At 41.0% G+C, this 22,744-nt stretch overlaps 1 protein-coding gene across 2 annotated transcripts in view; it reads right to left on the bottom strand.

Annotated features, from left to right (window-relative positions):
- The window catches only part of GNAS (GNAS complex locus), a 234,030-nt gene that overhangs the window by 127,475 nt on the left and 83,811 nt on the right, over positions 1-22,744 (bottom strand). Inside the window, exons 1-2 of one of the 2 annotated variants that reach the window (XM_058177623.1) lie at positions 9,785-11,377; positions 6,111-6,183 (exon numbers count right to left, since the gene is read on the bottom strand). In XM_058177623.1, coding sequence (XP_058033606.1) covers positions 6,111-6,183; positions 9,785-9,923 — 212 coding nt within the window. In that variant the 5' untranslated portion in view covers positions 9,924-11,377. Of the gene's footprint in view, positions 1-6,110; positions 6,184-9,784; positions 11,378-22,744 lie in introns of those variants that run through there. The other variant, XM_058177622.1, reaches the window with a different exon arrangement.

Genomic DNA, 22,744 nt, shown 5'->3' with positions numbered 1-22,744 from the left:
CACTGTTATTAACACCCCTCTGTCTTTTGCTGATTTAGTTCTGATTTTTTAGTTTTTAACGCTCTTTCATTCATTATTATATAATGTTTTTAGGTAATGATGGTTTTATTTACTTTACTGTTTTATTGGACTGTTGCATGCTGCCCAGTGTCACTCTCCATGACAGGGGTCTTCAACCTTGGCAACTTTAAGACTTGTGGACTTCAATTCCCAGAGTTCCTCAGCCAGCTTTGCTTGGGAGTTGAAGTCCACAAGTCTTAAAGTTGCCAAGCTTGGAGACCTCTGCTCCATGAGATGGGTGGCTATATATAATATGGCCCGGGGGTGGGGGGAGGACGATAACAAAGAAACAGGCAAAATGATGGATATGGGATCTGGTTTTCACATGCTTCTGGTCTTTCCGTGAGATTGGGTAGAGGGTGTGCTTCATGTACCATCAATTAAGCAGTGTGATATAAGCAGGCCAATCTTCCCCAATCTTTCCCTGTTTATGGGTTGGCAGGAGGAGGATAAGATAATTCTGGGCAGCACACGTGCCCGCTGTTCACACAAACAAAACAAGTGCACATGTGTTTGTCTACTGCTCATGCAAGTGGGGATGCATATGCATGCTCACCCATCATTTCCACAGCCCAGCTCCAAATAGCTCAAGGTCCAGTAATGAGCCATGGCCTGGGGATTGGGGATCCCCCACCCCACAATATAGTGGGAGGCTGGAACCTGCCTTCTCTATAGTAGCACATGTCCTTTGGAAGGATATTCTGCTCCTGAGATCTGGTGGCTCTCACCTTGATGTTGTTCAGGAAGCAATTCAAGATGTAGCTCTGAATTTCCAGGCTTTTGATAGGGTGATGATTGTTGGACAATTTTTCTGTTTATTAGCTGTTCTCGACTTTTTAAATTTTTCTTACTTTTTCAATTATAAACTGCCTTGAGTCATTTAAAATGTATGATAAAATAAATTAATAAATATATGCACAAGATTCAGCACGACTTAGGAAATTCTGCAGCCCACCCCCTCGAGACAATACAGCTTGAAAAGTTGATACATCACACTCGCCTTGTGAAAAAATATATTTCATGTTCTCTACTGCTATTGAAAGAAAGAGCACTATCCTTAATAAGAACGGATTCTGGATTCAGTTTTAATGAATTTCTTTTTAAAATAAGGCAAATATAATGGTGGCACTTCATGTAATTTAGTGTTCATTTTTACAATTGTAAAGGTACAATCTACCTTTCATTCCCTCTCTCCCCATTTTTCCAACTGTTTGGGATTGCATCTCACAGAATCCATCTCTTTACGAAAGCATGTACAGCAAAATAAACCATTTTTATTCACTTCCCTGGAGCTCCTTACAAAAATGTGGTCCAGAATTTTGGGAAGTATGGGAAGCTTTACACAACAGCATAGGAAGAGAATTTGTTTTTTAACCATGTTTACCATTTATTTCAAAACCATACTACATTAACAGTGTTTCCAGATGCTTCATAAAGGAATAAACATACAAGGTTTTGGGCAACGATTCCTACTTTTTATAAAATATAAAATGCTGCTAAACTTATTTCTATTAAGCCTTATTTTATTTATTTCTACCCTATAAGGCCAGTCTTCACGGAACATCTTAGTATACAAACATCAAGGCCAGTATCATAATGGCATGCAGAAGTGAGAATAAAAACACCATTACATAAACAGAAATAGGCCAGAAATAAAATTAATACAACTCTTGATAAAATCAAATTGTCTATGGGATCTTCATTAATAGCTACAAAAGGTAGAATCTACAATACCTTTATGAGAGCCGCTGCTGAAAAGGCATTTACTAAAGCAGAAAATGACCAAATTAGCATTTGGACAATTTCTATTGTAGTAACATCCATAAAAATTAACTGGTGTAAACTAAAAGTCAGTTTCCTACTTTCAACTGATACTGAATTTTAGCATGACCAGGAAAACTGAAAGATAAAAAGACCAAACGTATTTTCCTGGGTTCTTTGCATTGTACACACACCCTACTGCACGAATACAGTGGTGAAATTCAATTTTTTTAACTACTGGTTCTGTGGGCATGGCTTGGTGGGCATGGCAGGGGAAGAATACTGCAAAATCTCAATTTCTTCCCCACTCCTGGGAGAAGGATATTGCAAAATCTCCATTTCCACCCCACTCTGGGGCCAGCCAGAGGCCACATTTGCCGGTTCTCCGAACTACTCAAAGTTTCTGCTACTGGTTCTCCAGAACCTGTCAGAACCTGCTGGATTTCACCCCTGCACAAATATCCATTTGAATAATGATCATTTTGTGAATAAAATGGTAATCTATCAACAGTGAAGAGGCTTGGAGTTTTCAAATTAACATATTCAACTGTAGAGACATAAGGAATGATAACAGCTGGTGAAATTATAACGGACACATACCGTATGTAAAAAAACAAAGATTCATAGTTCTTAAACTCTGAATGCTAAAATCACACTAGTACTTAGATTTATGAAGTACATGTTATTCTGAGGTCTAGCTCTTTGAGGTGCCTTGCTCTTAATCCTGGAGACCTGGTTTGGCAGAGTGGTTGAGAGAAATCTCACAGTGGTGAACTAGCACCAGAGAGACCAAGGTTCAAGTTCAGCCTCAGGCCCAGAAACTTTTCCTGGGTGATTTTGGGCGTGTCCACCCCTTCCTTACTGCAATCTACCTTATAAAGTTGTGGGAAAAAGGGGGAAGATAGAAGACTAATTATTTGAAAAATGTGCAAAACGCTATGAAATAAGGAGGGTTTTATGTACATTATCTAGTCAAAGTCTAGTAGCAAATATTAAACTTGCTTAATATCTAATTCTTTGAAAAACAAGGAAAACTAATGCTAAAATACGTAACCTTTAAATACACTGGAAAAAGCAGATATCTTTTTGGAACATAACACATAAACTAGGAGTTAGCATATTGCCCCGAACAATCTGGGTCCTCATTTTACTGACCTCAGAAGGATGGAAGGCTGAGTCAAGGATGGATTCTGAGCGGGTCAGAATCAAACTTCTGGCAGTGAGCAGAATTAGCCTGCAATACTGCATTCTAACCACTGCGCCACCACAGCAAATAGAAACTAAAACCCACATACTAGATACTATCTTTTTTTCTAAAGGGAAAGCTACATTAATTCAAGGTCATCTTTTTTGAAATGATGTAACACTATGATGGAATATCAGCCAAACCATAGCTAATGAGCCTCGGTGGCACAATGATTAGAGTGCAGTACTGCAGGCTGCCTGCAATTTAGCAGTTCAAATCCCACCAGGCTCAAGGTTGACTCATCCTTCCATCCTTCCGAGGTGGGTAAAATGAGGACCCAGATTGTTGGGGGCAATATGTGAACTCTGTAAACTGCTTAGAGAGGGCTGTAAAGCGGTATATAAGTCTAAGTGCTATTGCTACTGTCTTATCTGAACCATCATATGGATCACTGAGACCTATATAGCCTTTACACAGATGACTTATCAATAATAATGCCAAATCTAATCATCCAAACTTTAAACATCTGGCTGATCATGCGATGAACCGTAATACTATGGATAATAAAAGGTTAAAATAATTAATAAATAAAATAAAACAAAATAAAAAAGTGAAGTGTGGATAATCAATGTGGCAATACCAGAGGGTAGTAGAATAAAAGACAACGAATTGGGAGAACAACACAAAACATAGAGATCTGAAAAATTGAAAGATTATAGCATAAACCAGTCATGGTGATTCCAATGGTTATTGGCACATTGAGTGCCATAACAAAAATATCTTGGATGGCAGTTAGAAAACCTACACATTGACAAAATTTCCGTCTGTCAATTACAAAAGGCCACCTGCTTGATCCACACATATACGGACGGCAAGCAAATTTAATAAATAAATACTATGTCAATATATTACAACATCCTGGGTTCTTGGCAAGAACTTAGTACCTATGAAAGCCAACACTAGTTAAAAACCTCGCAGCTGTGATTTCACGTTGTGTATATAATAATAATTTATGAAATCTGTATACAAGCAAATAAATTATAGTAAAACCAATAAAGATAAAAGATAGCAAGTGAGAGAGAGAAGTGAGGGCCTCTCTTTTCAAAGGGTTTAGAAGAACCAAGCCATCCATAGTTTGTTAGGAACAACAAAAACAACAGTTTTCAAACTAGCAAATAAAGCATGATAAGGCTCAGTTAGGAGACTAAAGTATGATACAGGTCACTCCTTCTTTGAAAGGTACAGAAGAGCAAAATGTAAAAAACCTGATCATGAAAGTCAAGCAACTTATCCCCAGGAGAAAAACAAAACAGAATCATTATTACTTGTTGGTTTGGAGAATCCAAGAGGTTTTATAAAATATCCAGTGGGGGTGGGGGTGGGAAAAACACACTTCTTCATGACTCAAAATTGCAATAAATTTGTTCAGTAAACATTAGTATCTCTCAACACAACACGCTAGCTTGCAACATTTTCAGGAGGAACTGAATGAATTCAAAGGAAAATCCTTTGCAATAATTAGCCCCGCTATGTAAACAGAACTGCCATGGTCAGAGGCAACATATTGCTGAACACGCTTGAGAGGAAGGTGAGGAGAAAATTCCAAGAAAGTCTGCATCTCCTGGAAGTATCTTGCTGAGACAGACAGAATCAAAACACAGTCCTTCTGGCCTGGTAAGCAGGGAACTTCCTATGATGTAACAGATGTGAACTTAACGAGGAGTACTGGGATCTTAAATGCCTCATTTTACTTAGCTACTGTATTTGTGGGATTTCTGACATCTGATCTCCAATGGTGGATCTTCTTCTACTGTTTATTTTCTTCAGTGCTTTCGAATCAGCCTTAACTCCTGGCAATTGCCTGGATAAGCCATGCAATTTCCTTGGCAACATTTTTGGAATTGGTTTGCCATTGCCACTGCCTCCTTCCCAGAGCTGACAGAGAATGAATGGTGCAAAGTAACCCAGCGTGCTACCTGCCTAAGGCAGAACTAGAACTCAAGATTTCCTGGTTTCGGGCATGAAGCCTTTACCTCCTACATGCCATTTTAACAAACAGCTTTTTATGTTTCCTTCCTCTTCACTATTTTCAATTTTAAAGTTCTCTGCATTCACCCCCATAAAAAAACCCTCAAAAAGAATTAAAAAGTACTGTGTTCAAAATGTTCAAAATTAGTGAGCAGATAGCTGGATTCTGGTGCATGTTACCAACAAAGGGTTTTGGGGACAGCCTATGAAAAGAGAAGAAAAATGTTCTGAAGTACAGTAAATCTTAATGTTGTATAATCAAGTACGTGCCGTTTACTTCACGTTTACTCTTATTTGCATAAGCTGAAGGAAAAAAATGATCTTTGAACAGATACTTTGGAGAAATGACTTAGAAGCATAGATTTTTCTATAAAACCTGTACTTCCAACCCAGAATACTAACTAAAAGACCATTAATTTGCGTAGATCCTTTCATACAAAGTTTGTTCCTAGTCCCATTTTGCATAAATGCCCAATGAAATGTTTCAAAGTATCTTAACATTAATGGGTTGGTTACAGTGTAACATTTATATCCTTTTTTAAAGCCTGACAATTAAATGTTGAATATATCTTTACACTTCATAGCATGTGGCCCACCAGACCAATAGGCAATATCAGAGAGTTTTATCCATCTATGGAAAACAAAATGCAACTACAGTTTGCAAATGTCAACAATCTAAAACAGCACACTACCACAAGAAAAATTTCCTGAAGTACAGTAAATCTTAAGGTTGTATAATCAAGTATGTGGCATTTACTTCATGTTTACTCTTCTTTGCAAGAAAGCACTGACAACAGCACAAAATAATGAGCGACAGGAAAATCTGGCATGTCAGCCACAATGAGGAAGAAATGGCAGCCAAAACCTTGCCTTCATAAAACCTGACAAGCAAACCTTTGATGAAGTTAGCTAATGACAGTTTCCTTAAACGTATTTCTGAAATCCAATCTCCACGTCCTGGATTAAATGAAACACGGGGGGGGGAGGGGGGAGAGATGAGGAACCTACAAAACAATTCCCAAAATGAAATGACACCTGCACCTTCAAGCAACATAACCAGAATCGAAATACTTACTCTGCATTAAATCCATTGACGTGCAAGATCCGCATTTGCTTGACAATTGTGCTTTTACCAGATTCACCAGCACCTAGAAAGCAAAAACAAACCCATTTCAGAAAATAATAAAAGAAAGCCAGGAGGATGTGTGTGCGCCTGCTCCTGTTCAACAAACAACATTCCCCAAACCTGAAGGATGCAATCCAAACTTGAAAACTGAAAGGAAAAAAAAAAATAAAGCAATTGGCACTGGAAACTGCAACTGTAACTAAAAATAAATGCCAAGCTAAAGTCATGTGTGAGAATGGAAGCTTGGAATGTTTCACTACCCAATTTTTTTTTTCCAGGGTCTTTACTGAAACAGGCACAATGTAGAAGAACTCCAATACCCTTAAGAGGAAAAAGGTAAGCCACCTAATGCTATTATCATTTCCCAACCCACGTAAGTAACAAGACCAAATTGCTGCAGTCCATGCTGAGCAAAAACACTTGCCAGCTTGGTCTGGAGATCCTTCATGCCTTCCACCTCTGCCACAGACAGTCAAATGCACCGAACATTGAAGACACATATTTCCCTGGCCTTCCTTCGCTCCATTGTTGCATAAAAGTTTCCTTTTGTGCTGTATCTCCCATCTGCGCTCAAAAAGACAGTCTCCCCATCAACTTCACACATTCTACATGACCTTAAACTGCCTAGCCAGCAGATTACCCTACATCCTTGGTTCTGCTCCCTATCCTTTCTCCTGCTCCCCCCCCCCACACCTCTTGAAACAAGCATTCTCCAAATCTGCCCCCATTCAGCCAGCCCAGGGGATGGTTTCAGCCACAAATTCTGACGGCCATTAGTTTGCACTGTTTTTACACAGAAGCGCCCTTTTCTCCTACAGGAGCACAAGACTGGCTTTACTAATGCAGACCCACTGAAACCCCAATTCATTTTCTAAGATAGCTTCCCACCAGCCTGAGGGGGAATAAAGGATACACAGCTCAAAGAGGGCATTGCTCACGAAAGCACTATAGTATTTGTGGTGCCAAGCTTTCTCTTAGCTCTCACTACAGCACAATCCTCCATTTTGAGTCTCATACACAAAACTAAATTTTAGCAGCTATATATCAAAGGCTATTTGGCTGTAAGAGGCTCCAATTTTGTCCTTCTCTTTCTCTGTCTTTATCTGGCCTGCCATTCTGGGCCCTGATTACCATAGCATACTGCTAATGTTTTCAGCCTTCTTCAAATCCAACCATTAAACGCGGTGAGACCAAAATATTAAATTTTCACTGCCTTTCCCTTTCATTCCTCATCAATACTGGTGAAAATCAAATTCCCCATTTCTCACAGCCAGACAAATAATTGCATCAAGTCTTTGCCAATCACAGAACTGTAATATGTCTTTCCTACCAAAGAAATAAGAGAGCTGATCAAAAGCAAGGGTGTTTCTGCCTAAATATATGTAAGTCTTGTAATACCAGAGACTTAAAAATTAAAACCAACCTATACTGAAGCAATGACACATTTAAATGAAAACATTTAACTCCAACATTGTTAATATTGATCTATAAAAGACCAAACTGAACAGTTTTAATCTTCCTCATATAAATAGAACCCACAAAACATTTGTCACTAATATGTCAATTAAATGTTTCTTCAGTTGAGACACTACATTAAATATCCTAAAGTATATGAAGCCTGGTAAGTAAGATTGGACAAAGCTTCCACCCCCATTCAATTATTCTTAATATGTTCATAATATGCTGGAATACTTGAAATGCCCTGCATTGTGCTGTTTTATAGCATTTACAATAGCAAAGATTTCTTGCTGTTAACTGTTTTGTGCAATCATAAAACTACTACTGTATGTATGATGATAGATTTAGGCCCAGCCAAACATAAAAAGAAGACACGTTCTAACTATGAAGAATCTGACGTTTTCTCTCAGCAGTTTTCTGATCATCAGAATTTCAAAAACATATTAAGTTGACTACTGTCTCAGCCTACAACATACATATATGGAAGTAAATCCAATTATTTAAGAAGATTTTAATATCTATGTATTCTTAAGATTGTAACCCTAGCAATAAGGGTTGTCTTGTAATATGTATGTGTAAGGTCAACTATTTCATTCCAACTTAAGTTAAACAGGATCTCAACAAATCATTTATCATAGGAAACATTGTTATTCTTCGAATTGATCTTTAGTACTCCAAATCAACAATGTAAAACTCGCACACCTCACTTTTCTTATTTTCTTCCTCCCCAAAATCAGTCTATTCAGAAGGAATACTCTACTAGCAAGCACTATCATATTTAGATAAATACATGTTAGAAAAGAGTACTATTTGCTTTATTTTTATTCGGGATCTTCAGATAAAACTGTAGAAAGGAAAGGCCTGTGGGAAAATATATCCAAATAGGCCAGTCTGTGATATCAAGACCGACATGCTAAAACTCCAGCTTTTTGAACGACTTATTCCCAGTCTCATTTTCAACAAAAGTATCAGAGAAGAATGCAACCCAATCCCAGTATTTAAAATTTAACCAAGTATTAGTTCTTTTAGCCCGCTCCCTCTCCCTTATATCTCCAAAGAAATACCCGTATTTTTTTCTCTCCACCTCACCAATATACTGCAAAAAATTCAACAGACTTCCTGCAAGGATTCAATGTGCCATCTTTGGCAGACAGCAGAGCGAGTCCTGATTCTCCTTATAGCCTGTATTTCCACCTACTATATTTATTTCAGTTCCCACTAACGGCATCAAGTACCTTAACGGAAGTGCCGAATATTCTGTTGCATCCCCAAAGCCAACCATGTCAATATCAATCCGAATATTCCCTTTATATGAAAGTGACTTTTCCCTTCAAAAGGTTCACTCCGACAGTTCACAGCTGCCCAAATCATGACTTGAAAAGAGGGGCACCCGTTTGCCCACCCTTATCAACACCACCACCCCCTACAAACGAATGACAAGCGATGGGAACAGAAGGGCAGAACGAAGCAATTTTTTTAAAATTTCTTAACCAACTTTGGGAGCAAAAAAGTCCCAAACCAGAAAGACCAAGGACTTTCAAAGGAGGACGATGAGGTCTTTGGTGGTGGGGAGAGTGTTATTAAAATAATTACATTATCATCATCCTCATGTGTCATCTGTGGAATTTTCTGGCAAGGAAATGACCAGGCCACCCCCTTCCACCTTAAGCCCACAAAAAGGATAATTTTAAAAGAGGAGGGGAGAAAGACCCCCCCCCCTTGAACTCTCCTGGAGATCTTCCTAGTCCCTTCCCCGACACTTCTGCTCCCCCCAGGGTCACCCCCTAACGGGTTCAGTAGTCCAAGCCGCAGGATGGGAAGACCAGCAGGGAGAGCCGAGGCCTACTCTCTCCCCCGCCCCCCCACTCCTCCTTCGCCTCTTTGCATCTCGGCCGCTTCCTTACACCCGGAGATGTCAAGCCGGGGCCGCCAGCCTGGGAAAAGGGCAGAAAGCAAAAACCCCTCCGCCGCCCTGTCTTCTTCCTGGCACAGGGCCCGGCTTCATTGGAGGCGGCGGGCGAGCCAACCAGCCAGCCGAGCCCCACCTCTCCTGCCCAGTCCCCGCCACCCAGCCCACCCGTCCCGTCCCCCGGGCCCCTAGGAGAAACGGGGGGACCCTCTCACCTCTCTCTTCCCGCCCACCCCGCGACGCCCGCGCGCCTTACCCAGCAAGAGGAGCCTGTGCGTGGCCCTATAGACCTGTTTGTCCTTCTGCAGCTGCTTCTCGATCTTCTTGTTGGCCTCTCGCTGCGCTTTCTCCTCGTTGCGCTGATCCTCAGTCTTGCTGTTCCCTAAACAGCCCATCTTGGGGGGTTGCAGTGGAGGGGGAGGGAAGGGGAAGGGGAAAGGGGAAAAGGAGGGGGAAGCAGGAAGCGATCGGGGGTGGCGGGCGAGGCGGCGAGTCTCCTTGGCCCCCCGTTCAATATTAATTTTTTTCACGCGCAGCTGTCGCTACCCAAAGGCATGGAGAACCCGGAGCCTACAACGGGGTGGGGGCCGGGGGAAGGGATTGGGGGGGTTGGGGTGGGGGGGTGTAGAGAGAGCGATGACTTTGCTACTGCTCAAGCCGGGCCTTCGCCTCCTTCTCCCCTAACACCGCCGCCAGATCCGCTCGCAATGCAGATTTTTCCTCCCCCCCCCAATTAAAAAAAAAGCGCGCACACACACAAACACACACCAAAAAAAAGGGGGGAAGGCAATTAGGGAGGGGGGGAGGCCGGGAACGTCGGGAGGTCGGCAGCCACCCGAAGGGGGAAGGATCACGGGTTAAAAATTGGCTTCCCTTTTCCTCCTTCTTCTCCCCCCCCCGCCAAACCCCGCAGGGAGAGCCACCACCAAATCTGGGTGGGTTTGCCTTTAAATATCTCCAGCTTCCACGCCACCTCCGCCGGTGGTGGTGGGGAACGGAATTAAAAAGCAAAATTGTCCTTTTTCTTTCTTTCTCTCCTTCTTCACTTTACATATAATCCTTCAGGAACGAGGCGACAGCAGCGGCAAGCTCCAGAAAGCCGGGGGAGGGGAAGAAGAGACCCTCCCAACTCCGGGCACCGAAGCTCTAGCAACGTCTCTCTTCTTTGGCTGGCCCTTTTTTTTGTTGTTGTTGTTGTTGTTGTTTTTGGGGGGAGGCTAAAAAAAAATCGCCCGTTTTCTCTCCCGTCTCCTCCGCCTTGCGGCTTCCCCTTCCGAGGCGCCTCTTGCAAAGTGGGTGAAGCGCCCGAAAGGGTCACCGCTAACCTTTCCGCGGCAGCGGCGGCGGCGTCGGGCAGCAAGCAAAGAAGGCGAGTCCCTTCTGCGTTCCGGGCTGGGCTGGGTAGATTTTTTCCTCCTTCTCTCCAGCCTGCGGTGCGGCGGCGCGTCTTCCTGTCCTTAATGGTGGTTTGTACAAATCCAAGGCCCCCCTCCTCCTCTTCCTCCTCCTCGCCCTTTTGCTTATTCACATTCGGCTTCCAGGCGGCTCGATCGGCTCTCGCCTCTCCGGCAAATGCGGGGAGACGAGGGGTAAAAGGGGACGGGAGAGGGGGGAGGGAAGAAGGAGGAGGAGGAAAGAGGCAGCCGAGAGGAAAACGCAGTGTGGATCTCCTCCCCCAAAAACAAAAATAACTCTCCTATGGGGAGCTTTCCTTCCGCGCTCCCCCTCCCCACTCCCTATTTAATTTCCCTTCCTCTTTCCCTGCATTTCCCCGCCGAGGAGGGCGAGCGGGTGAGGTGGGGGGGGGGAGGCGGTGATTTTAATATTAAAACCGAGCGAGGCAGGGGAGCGCGAGCGAGGCGGCGATGGGGTGGGGCAACCTCGGCTCGGAGTGAACCATGGGAACTCAAACCATTCACATGATACCCAAACGTCAGGAGTTAACTGACTAGAGGCGCCCTCTTCAAAACGCCCGCAGGGAGAGACGGAGGTGGGGGGGGGGAGACGGGCGGTGGCTGCACGTGTTGCTTCACCCGCCCAGGTGTGTGTGAGAGGGAGGGTATTCCTATTAGGACAGGGATGAGGGGTGGGGGGGAGAGAATTTCTTTTTCATTTCTTTTTTATTATTCCGTTTCTTGTGGAAAACGCTTTGCAGTTTCGCTTCCCAGCGTAACTTTCCTCGGACCGATTGCGGGGGGGGGGGAAGATAGGCTTGGTGGTGGGGCGCAAAACGCCGCCTCGTTCCCCCCCCCCGGAAAATGGAAGGGGCGCCGGTAGATCCCCACCCAAAAGGAGAAAGCCTGGTGCTTGTTGAAACAACCTTTTATATGGGAAGGAAGGAAGAAGGCGGGGAAATGGGAGAGGCTTTGGAGCAAACGCCGCCGATCCTGGCAATTAAAGCAGATGAGCAGTGAAGGGGAAAAAGCGGGGTGGGTGGGGGTGTTGTTAGCGATCCTGGTTGGGAAGGGAAAGACCTGCCTGCCCGTATCCTGTGTAACCTGAGTGGGGGGAGGCAGGGAGAGCCAAAAGCCGGGGAGGTGACCGGAGAGGGAGATGCGCTAATTCTGGGGGAAGAGCAAAGATTAGGCTCCATTTTAGGATATTACGTTGCGATTCGTGTCTGAATCGATCCGGTATGACACTTATTCCAACCATATAAATTACGATCCTGTCTGCGTTAAGCCCTTGGCCCAGGGGAATAAAGCTGTTCCTTCGAGACGAAGCAGCGTCTGAATCTGGTTAATTTAATTACGTACCTTCGTGTTGGATCCACAGGATCTTCCCCGCGTTGGCAAGTATTGGGTTAGATTATATTCTGCCTGTCCTCCAATAATTCAAGGTTTTATGGGTTGTTGTTTTTTACTAAACAATTTATAGGCGGCTTCAATCACAACTGCAAATCAATGCGTTTAAGGAATATAGATAATTAGGATTAAGGCAAGACGGGTCAGAAAAATAAAATAGAACCCATAATGCAGGAATTAAAAAAAAACTGCTACAAAAGTGTAAATGGAAAGTCCCCTCACAAACCATTCTGCTTCTGTGTGCACCAAACAAAAAAAATAAATCCAAATCTTCAAGATATTTGAAAACAGGTGATGATTAAGTTATGGTTTGTTGAATGAGGCACTAGTTAACACAGCCTATTAAACCCAACTAAGCAAACTACTTTAGAATTTATTCAGGCATGATCCTAGTTATACTAAAATCAGTCATACTGCATTTTGTTAAAAATATTCCATATTTTAAAAAGCTGTTTTCCTCATTGTTAAACCACTGGGAACAGAAAATCCTTGGTGATCAGTTAGACTTGGAAATTTCTCAGTAGAGTCAAACTGATTTGCTACCCATGCTTTGCTTCAAGCAGATTAGGACCTCTTCTGATACTATTTTATAGTTTATCTAACCTTTACCTCAATTCAAAGCCCTTCTTTCTTCCCAGATTCTTTGTCTCATATCCAGATCCAGTCAATACCGAATTAAGGCAGAGTACAATTGAGCTTAATCCCAGGTGAATAAAAAATTACATTAAACAAAGTTAGGTCAACAATTAGAACTAGTTCTAAAACTCAGTTCAAGTAGTGGATAATGGAATTATATTAGACAAGTATAAAGTCAGATAATCATGAACCCAGCTTGTTCTCAGTTTATGAGATTATTTCAAAAGCAACTACATATAATCCTTGACCATAATGGAGCCCAAAATTTCTGTTGCTAAGTGAGACATTTGTTAAGTGAATTTTACCCCATTTCACGACTTCTTGCCACAGTTGTTAAGTGAATCACTGCGGTTCTTAAGTTAGCAATACGGTTGTAAAGGGAATCTAGCTTCCCCATTGACTTTGCTTGTCAAAAGGTTGCAAAAGGTGATCATATGACCCTGGGACACTGCAACTGTCATAAATATGCTAATTCAGTTGCTAAGCGTCTGAATTTTAATCACATGATCATGGGGATGCTACAATGCTCCTAAGTGAAAAATGATCATAAATCACTTTTTTCAGTGCATTGTAACTTTGGTCACTGTTGTAAGTCGAGGGCTACCTGAGCAGATATCCCAGGCTGCAAAGGTGATAAAAAGGGGGGCCAAAATTAATTGAAGGAAAAATGTAGGAAAAACAAAACCAGAGAACAGTATGATAGAGCTTTCATTCTGTGATTTAAAAAAAAAAATTCCTGTATTTTAGCAGCAATGGTCAGATTTTGAATTTTGCGAAAAATGTTAGAAATGCTGCCACAAAATGGCTCTCGTGGGGAAAATGTCCATCTAAAAAATGGTTGTTGTGAGGAGTGCAAAATGTCAGATTTAGAATAATGAAATATATGACTATTGATAGTAAGAGCTTTAGAATATTATGGTGTAAACTTTTTGTTACGTTTTTATAATTCATTTTAGTTACCAAAAAGAATTGAATCCTTTCTGAATTACATATATATTTCCCTATTAGATATAGGACGCTAGAAAGAAAGTTGTTGAATTCGTTGGAAACAGTAGCCATAGTGTTATTAAATCTAAATATAAGTGAATTACCAAGGAAGTCCAATATAATCACATTTGACCTAAAATGTAACCAAATTTGGATATACTAGCCTCTTAGATGGATCTTATTTTCTATTTATAAATGAGGGGGGGGAAGCATAAAGTCGTATTAAAAAGTACACATAGTACATGGTAGAGAGGGAAAATTGTTAATGACATTAAAATAAATACCAATCTGTCAGTCAGAACTGGAAACACAAAGAAGAATAAGTTTGAAGAGTAAAAAATATACTAAAAATCTAATTTATTTATGCCACTTTTCAGCGAATGTAGAAGGACTTTTTGTGCCTGGAGTAGTATTTTGAAAAGCAGAGCTTGAGGAACCAAAGCAAATCATGGTGAAAAATGATAAAAGTTTTAGAACTTCTTGGAAAACTGAAAGTAAATCAGAGTCCAGATGGTAGCCATCCAAAAATTCTTAGCAGAAATACTTCTCCAAGATCGGCCTCTGTATTAGAGGACTAGAAAGGAATCTGGTGGTTCTAGGAAACTGCCCTGGCTAGCTTAAAACCTGTTCTGAGCAATTATTGAAGATAAAATAAACATTCTTGCTGAAGAAGAATTAGTATGGCTTCCTCCAAGTGACATCTTCTTTCATTGATGGTATATACATGATATATATTTAAAATGTCTATATACCAGTGGATAAAAATGAAATGGCAGGTATGTTTTGTTTTGACAAAGTCACACTAAAAACAAACTTTTAGCAGTCATGCGATGAGAAAGGAATGCACATTATAGATTGGTAGAACTGATTAAAGACTAGGAGGCAAAGAACAGAAATAGGGATATTAATAGAGGGGCCTCCATCTTTTCAGGACATGTTTTGGGAGCAGTGCTAGAGTTGGAATGAAATATATGATAGCCCAATTTATTTATTTTTTTTATTGAAAAAGTTTTAACAAACAAAAACATTTTTCCCCCTTTTTTCCTCCCCTCCCCCCCACAAAACCCCCTTCCCCCCCCCCCCGGCTTCCCGGGTCAATCACAAGGTATTGTTATACATAAACCAAACATAGAGTAAAATTTTCCCTTCTAATCCAATTAACCTCATCCAAATCTTTTCATTTCCCAACCCCCCCATTACATAAAATAATACTTCCTAATTATTCAAAGGCAATCTGATATTTCTTAATCTGATATCTGTTTTGTAAATAATCAATCCATTTTTTCCATTCAATTAAATATCTTTCCTGCGTATTGTCTTTCAAAAAAGCTGAGATTTTAGCCATCTCAGCCAAATTAGTAACTTTCAATATCCATTCTTCTATTGTAGGTAACTCTTTTTTCTTCCAATATTGTCCAATCAACAGTCTTGCTGCTGTTATTAAATTCAGAATTAATTTAGTCTCAATCCCTGTACAATCCGTTATAATTCCCAAAAGGAAAAATTTTGGCAGGAACTTTATCTTCTTCTTCAGGACATTTTGAATAATCCACCAAATTCTTATCCAAAAGGCCTTAATTTTCTTGCAAGTCCACCAAATATGAAAATTTATTGACCAATTTATTGATCACATCTTATTACTGAAACAAATAGTTGTAAACCATAATTTACGATGTCAGATGCAATGCCGAGATAGAAACCATTGTTCTCTATAAAACATAGCAAGTTAAGTCACATATATTTAGGGCAGTGGTGGGATTCAGCCAGTTCACACCACTTTGGGAGAACTGGTTGCTAACTTTCTGAGCAGTTTGGCAAACTGTTTGTTGGAAGAAATCATTAGGGCAGAGAACCGGTTGTTAAATTACTTGAATCCCACCACTGATTTAGAAGGATCGTGTTATGTAGAATAAATGTTATATCCTATAAATGTTAAAGCTCCTTAAGATTTAAATGCAGGGAACTAGTTTGAATACTTGTATGAGAAGATGTATTTGCAGAAAAGGAAACTTGGCAAGGTAGACTTTGAAATATATACTGACAACGGATTCATTGTTAGAAAAATGGTTGCTGTAACATGTGATGGCATTGAATACCGGGCTGGCTGTCAGATCTGAATTAACTTTGTGTTGAAATTATCATGACAGATTTTGCACCTGCCCCAGGTGCAGAACAAAACTGCTCCAGTAATTCTCTATGCTCGAACTTTCTGATGTTGAATAAAGGCGCGTAGTTAAACAGTACAAAATTTCAGAAGATATTTTAACATGGATGTGGGTACACCCTTTGTACATGAGGTACAATCATGGTGATATTTTTCTGAAATGCAATTGATGCTCAGAACACTGCAGGGCCATATAGGTTGTCCTCGACTTACAACAGTTCATTTAGTGACCGCTCAAAGTTACAGCAGCACTAAAAAAAGTTCCTTATGACCATTTTGCACACTTACAACTGTTGCAGGATCCCCTTGGTGACATGATCAAAATTCAGAAGCTTGGCCACTGACTCGTATTTATGATGGTTTGCAGTATCCCGGGATCATGTGATCACCTTTTACGACCTTCTAACAAGCAAAGTCAACAGGGAAGCCAGATTCACTTAACAACTGTGTTACTAACTTATCAACTGCGGTGATTCACTTAACAACTGTGGCAAGAAAGGTGGTAAAATGGGGCAAAACTCAACAAATGGTCCTACTCAGCAACAGAAATTTTGGACTGAATTGTGGTCGTAAGTCGATGACTACCTGTACCGGCTGTGTTTACACCATCAGCCTAGTATATACCTTGTAAACAGAAAAAATAAATGGTGCCAGAAGGTCCATGTTTTGTTTTGTTTTTGGTCTACAGATGACCATAGAGTGGAGAGGCTTTTTTCTGCCATTTGATCTGGTATTCTTTAAATCAGGGGTCTCCAACCTTGGCAACTTTAAGCCTGGCGGACTTCAACTCCCAGAATTCCCCAGCCAGCAAAGCTGGTATTCTTTAAATCAGAGGTCTCCAACCTTGGCAACTTTAAGCCTGGCGGACTTCAACTCCCAGAATTCCCCAGCCAGCAAAGCTGGTATTCTTTAAATCAGAGGTCTCCAACCTTGGCAATTTTAAGCCTGGCGGACTTCAACTCCCAGAATTCCCCAGCCAGCAAAGCTTGTATTCTTTAAATCAGAGGTCTCCAACCTTGGCAACTTTAAGCCTGGCGGACTTCAACTCCCAGAATTCCCCAGCCAGCAAAGCTTGTATTCTTTAAATCAGAGGTCTCCAACCTTGGCAACTTTAAGCCTGGCGGACTTCAACTCCCAGAATTCCCCAGCCAGCAAAGCTTGTATTCTTTAAATCAGAGGTCTCCAACCTTGGCAACTTTAAGCCTGGCGGACTTCAACTCCCAGAATTCCCCAGCAAAGCTTGTATTCTTTAAATCAGAGGTCTCCAACCTTGGCAACTTTAAGCCTGGCGGACTTCAACTCCCAGAATTCCCCAGCCAGCAAAGCTGGTATTCTTTAAATCAGAGGTCTCCAACCTTGGCAATTTTAAGCCTGGCGGACTTCAACTCCCAGAATTCCCCAGCCAGCAAAGCTGGTATTCTTTAAATCAGAGGTCTCCAACCTTGGCAACTTTAAGCCTGGCGGACTTCAACTCCCAGAATTCCCCAGCCAGCAAAGCTTGTATTCTTTAAATCAGAGGTCTCCAACCTTGGCAACTTTAAGCCTGGCGGACTTCAACTCCCAGAATTCCCCAGCCAGCAAAGCTTGTATTCTTTAAATCAGAGGTCTCCAACCTTGGCAACTTTAAGCCTGGCGGACTTCAACTCCCAGAATTCCCCAGCCAGCAAAGCTGGTATTCTTTAAATCAGAGGTCTCCAACCTTGGCAACTTTAAGCCTGGCGGACTTCAACTCCCAGAATTCCCCAGCCAGCAAAGCTGGTATTCTTTAAATCGGGTCTCCAACCTTGGCAATTTTAAGCCTGGCGGACTTCAACTCCCAGAATTCCCCAGCCAGCAAAGCTGGTATTCTTTAAATCAGAGGTCTCCAACCTTGGCAACTTTAAGCCTGGCGGACTTCAACTCCCAGAATTCCCCAGCCAGCAAAGCTTGTATTCTTTAAATCAGAGGTCTCCAACCTTGGCAACTTTAAGCCTGGCGGACTTCAACTCCCAGAATTTCCCAGTCAGCTTTTGCTGGCTGGGGAATTCTGGGAGTTGAAGTCCGCCAGGCTTAAAGTTGCCAAGGTTGGAGACCCCTGCTTTAAATCAATTTGGAAAAATAAGGTTTTGGATAGTTCTGTCTCTCCTGTTCTCCTTTTGAAGAATTATTCATTTTTTAATCAGTTTCACCAACCAATATTTGAGGGCCATCTTAATTCCTTCCAAGCACTTCCCATCTCTTATTCTCAATTTCACCATGCCACTTTCCCACAACTCAATAGATTTGCTGACTATACCAGACAGATTCTGGTGGTGTTGCCATTTTGAGACTGCACGAGTTAGCATTTGTACTTTTAATGTTTTAAATTGGCCTCCTGATTGGATGGCCTTATTAGTCTTAATTATTCATGCATGAAGTTGGGGGTGGGAGAGGAAATAAAAAAACCACAAGAAAACCACAAACAGCTGTTCAGGCCAAGGAGGGATGCGAGTTGAGTGGGGACACATACGTAGACATATTTTTGGAAGGGAAACAGATCTGGACACATTAAGCGTTCCATGAAAAATCAACCTCTTTTAGAAGCATATCCAATGACAGTCTGAAAAAGAACTTATTCAGCAATACCAAATTACACGTACCGAAATACAGGTAAGTCCTTGACTTATAAGTGGTCTTCCGGGTTCACTTTAAGGTACTTGTCATCACCTTTAAAACGCTCCATTGCCTAGGGCCGGGATATTTACGGGACCGCCTACTGCCACCATTAGCCTCTCACCGACCAGTGCGCTCTCACAGAGAGGGCCTCCTCCGGATACCGTCAGCTAAACAATGTTGGCTGGCGACCTCTAGGGGGAGGACCTTCTCTGTGGGGGCCCCTACCCTCTGGAACGAGCTCCCTCTGGGGCTTCGTCAACTCCCCGATCTCAAGTCCTTCCGCCGCGAGCTGAAGACGCTGCTGTTTCGAAGAGCAGGACTAGCCTGAATGTAGTTTTAAATTGGGATTTTTAAAAAAAGGAGTTTAAATGAGGTTTTAAATTTGTATTTAAAAGTTAGAGCATCAATTGAATTTAACTATCTATTCTTTAGCTGTTTTTTATCTATTATATGTTTTCTGTTGTTTTTTGTCTGTGAACCGCCCTGAGTCCTTCGGGAGATGGGCGGTATACAAATATAATAAATAATAATAATAATAATAATAATAATAACGACACTTAGGACTCTTGCTAAGCAAGGCAGTTAAGTGAATTTAGCGAATCACTGTAGTTGTTAAGTAAATCCTGTGGTCATTAAGTGAAACCAGCTTCCCCCATTCATTTTGCTTGCTGGAAGCCAGCTGTAAAGGTTGAAATGGCAACCACGTGGCTCCCGGATGCTGCAATGGTTGTAAATACCTATCACTTGCCAAGCGGTTGAATTTTGATCATGTGACCATGGAGATGCTGCAATGGTTATAAGTGCGAGGACCAGTTGTAAGTCATATATTACAGTACCATTGTAACTTTGAATGGTTGTAAGCTAGTCCCACCATTTAATGAAAATGAAAAAAGTAATCAGTTTATGTGCAAGAACAATGAAATAATATTTTAATCCCAAAGGATCAAGACATTTTTGATTGTTTTCTGATTTTAAGCATCAATGTATGGGTGCAGTTTCTTTAAAGTAAATTCATCTTGTAAGGCTGTGGGTCGAAAGAGGCTGAAACTTGGTTTAAAGTCTTTCTGGATTATCTCAATTTAAATAATTATTCTGACTTTTGACAAGCATGATTTTTTTAAAAATGGCTCCAGTAGAACCCTACAGGGCGATACCTCTATCATCATTTTCAGTCTCCTGTATAATAATATTTTTTTTTCCTTCCCCAACCTCATTTGCTCAAAGTCAGCTAAGAAATCAGACATCTAGCTTGTTAAAACACACATGTTAAAATTTACTCCATGTAAATAGAGGAGCATTAGTTAGAGAAAAACAATGCAACTATTTTTACATTTGAAATGCTTTTTGTCAAAATAAAAACAGGCCCAGAGAGTTACGGTGATATATCCCAGATGAGGACCTGTCACTATGTCTAGCTTTGGAGTTAGCAAAATAGATGCTAAAATGTTATTTTAGGAACAGCTCTCCCTCATCTTTTTTTAGGATAACATAACTAGAATATATGTGTGTGCCAGAATTTGACAGAGCTCACATTAGATTATGTATATGTATGCTGGCATCCGTATGTGAATGCTCAATGAGCCAAGATTAATTTTGCCAGTTTCTAAAAAGTGAAGAGATGCACCACTGAAATTTGACAGCCATTTAAATGAGGCTCGGTACATTCACCACTGTGCTTCTGAAAATAAGAGGCACAGAATTAATCTGGGCCATTCAATGCCTATCAAATTTGGGGCCCTGACAGCAATATAATCTATTTTGTGTCAACATTGAAAGAGTAAAGATGCAAATCTTTCAAGAAAAAAAAATGTATTAGTCCATAGTATATAACCAGATATATTACTTTGCAGGTATAATAAAAGTAGGCAGGATAATTAATGACTGAGCAACATTCTTTAGCCACAGTTTTACCAAAGCTGCCACCATAATGTGTCAGATGCAAGCCACAGGCAATGGGGATGGGGATGGTGGAGGATACAGTATTCCAAAGAAGAAAACGATCCTTTTTGTGGTGTTCCAACCTTCTAGCCAAACTTCAGTCTGGTCTTGACCCAGAAATATATGAGCAAGAATAAGAACCCATGATGATGGGTTCAACATAACTGGAGAACCTGTTTTCCCAGGGTAGCAGTCCTTTGGACAGCTGAAAATTGTTAACGGAAACTAACAAAATCTTGTGAGATTCCAAAAAGGGCAAGACAAGGTTCTCTGCTATCCAATTTGGTTCATTTTAGTTCTTGAAGTACTAGACAAGACGAGAGAGAATTATGGGAGTTAAGAATAAAAAAGAAACTTGAGAGCATTTGTGAATGATTGGTGTTAGCTTTAGAAATCCATTAGAGGCACTAATGGGAAAAGATACTTTGGGGCATGTGAGGTTTTAAGATTAATAATCGGAAGACAAAGATGCTAACAAAAAATATTAAACTGGAAAACAAAATAGAACTTGTGGAGAAAACTGGTTTTAAGATTGAAAAAAAAGTAAAGCACTTGGGAATTACCCTGTTTCCCTGAAAATAAGACATCCCCTGATAATAAGCCCAATCAGGTTTTTGAGCGCATGCGCTAAAATAAGCCCCTCAAAAATAAGCCCTCCCTGAAAATATTTAAACACAGAGCTGGAAATCAGGTAAGATGGCAAAAGGAGCCCCATCTTGTTCCACATACCCCAAAATAATAAGACCTCCCTGAAAATAAGGCCAAGCATTTATTTCAGGGTTCAAAAAAAAAAAATAAGACAGGGTCTTATTTTCGGGGAAACATGGGACTATGACAAATACGAATTGCATGTTCTTTCAAAACAGGTTGAGACATGGAATGAAATTAAGATGGGAGAAATTAAAATGGTCATTCCTGGGCAATCAATCTATAAATGTCTATAAATAAAATAACTCCCCTTCCTCCAATCATGCTTTTGTTCCTGACAATACCTATTTTGACAATTGAGGCCCCATTTATACAATGGCAAAAAGATTTCCCTAAATGTATATGGCAAGAGAAAATTTCATGAGTTAAATACAGAGTGTTACAAGATGCCAGGAACAATTTGAAATTGTATTTTGCTGCTTGTTTGGTCTGGAGGAAAGAATGGATCTCACTGAGAGACAAGCGACTTTTAGAGTTAGAGGATCACAGCCTGAAGTTTTGATGGCATGGATATTTATCGTATTACATTAATAATACGGAATACAGGTGGTCCTCAACTTATGATTTGTTCTTTTAATGACGTGAAGTTACAACAGATTTAAACCTTATGACTAATCCTTGAAGTTGCAACAGCTGCCTCCCCCCAGTCACATGATCACATTTCAGGTGCTTAATATGTGGCTCACTTTTACAAATGGGTTATACCGTTATAGTGTTCCATGATCACATAACCATGATTTGTGATTACTTTTTTGCTGCTTTCCAGCAGAAAGAGGCAAAAAGTGCCCTTTAGACATGCTGAGCTCTATTAACAACCACATGGTTCATTTAACAATTCACTTAACGACCATAGTGATTCACTTTATGGTGGTTGTAAGATTGATTCTGACCATGTGGTGTCTCAACTGACAACTGTGACTTAATGACTCTAGCTCTGAATGCCAGTGTGGTCATAAGCCGATTGCCATAGCACTTAGACTTATATACCGCTTCACACTGCTTTACAGCCCTCTCTAAGCGATTTACAGAGTTTTCCCCCTAACAATCTGGGTCCTCATTTTACCAAAAAGAATGGAAGGCTGAACCAACCTTGTGCCGTCCAGAATCAAACTCCTGGCAGTGGAAGGCAGCCTGCAATACTGCATTCTAACCACTGCACCCCTAGGGTTCAGGTAGTCAAGGATTACCTGTAGAAAATAAACCCAGGCTGTCCTGAAAACACCTTTGTGGATCTCAGCTCAAGAAGCATATCTTGGGAGCAAAACTACAGATAAGGACAAATGTATGGTGTTGGTGTATCAGGAATTATTGGAAAACCATCAAGGGGAATTTAAAATTAAACCAA

The sequence above is a fragment of the Ahaetulla prasina genome, chromosome 3 (genome assembly GCF_028640845.1).
Source record: "Ahaetulla prasina isolate Xishuangbanna chromosome 3, ASM2864084v1, whole genome shotgun sequence".
NCBI classification, from domain to species: domain Eukaryota; kingdom Metazoa; phylum Chordata; class Lepidosauria; order Squamata; family Colubridae; genus Ahaetulla; species Ahaetulla prasina.
This window is presented reverse-complemented; position numbering and strand designations above follow the sequence as displayed.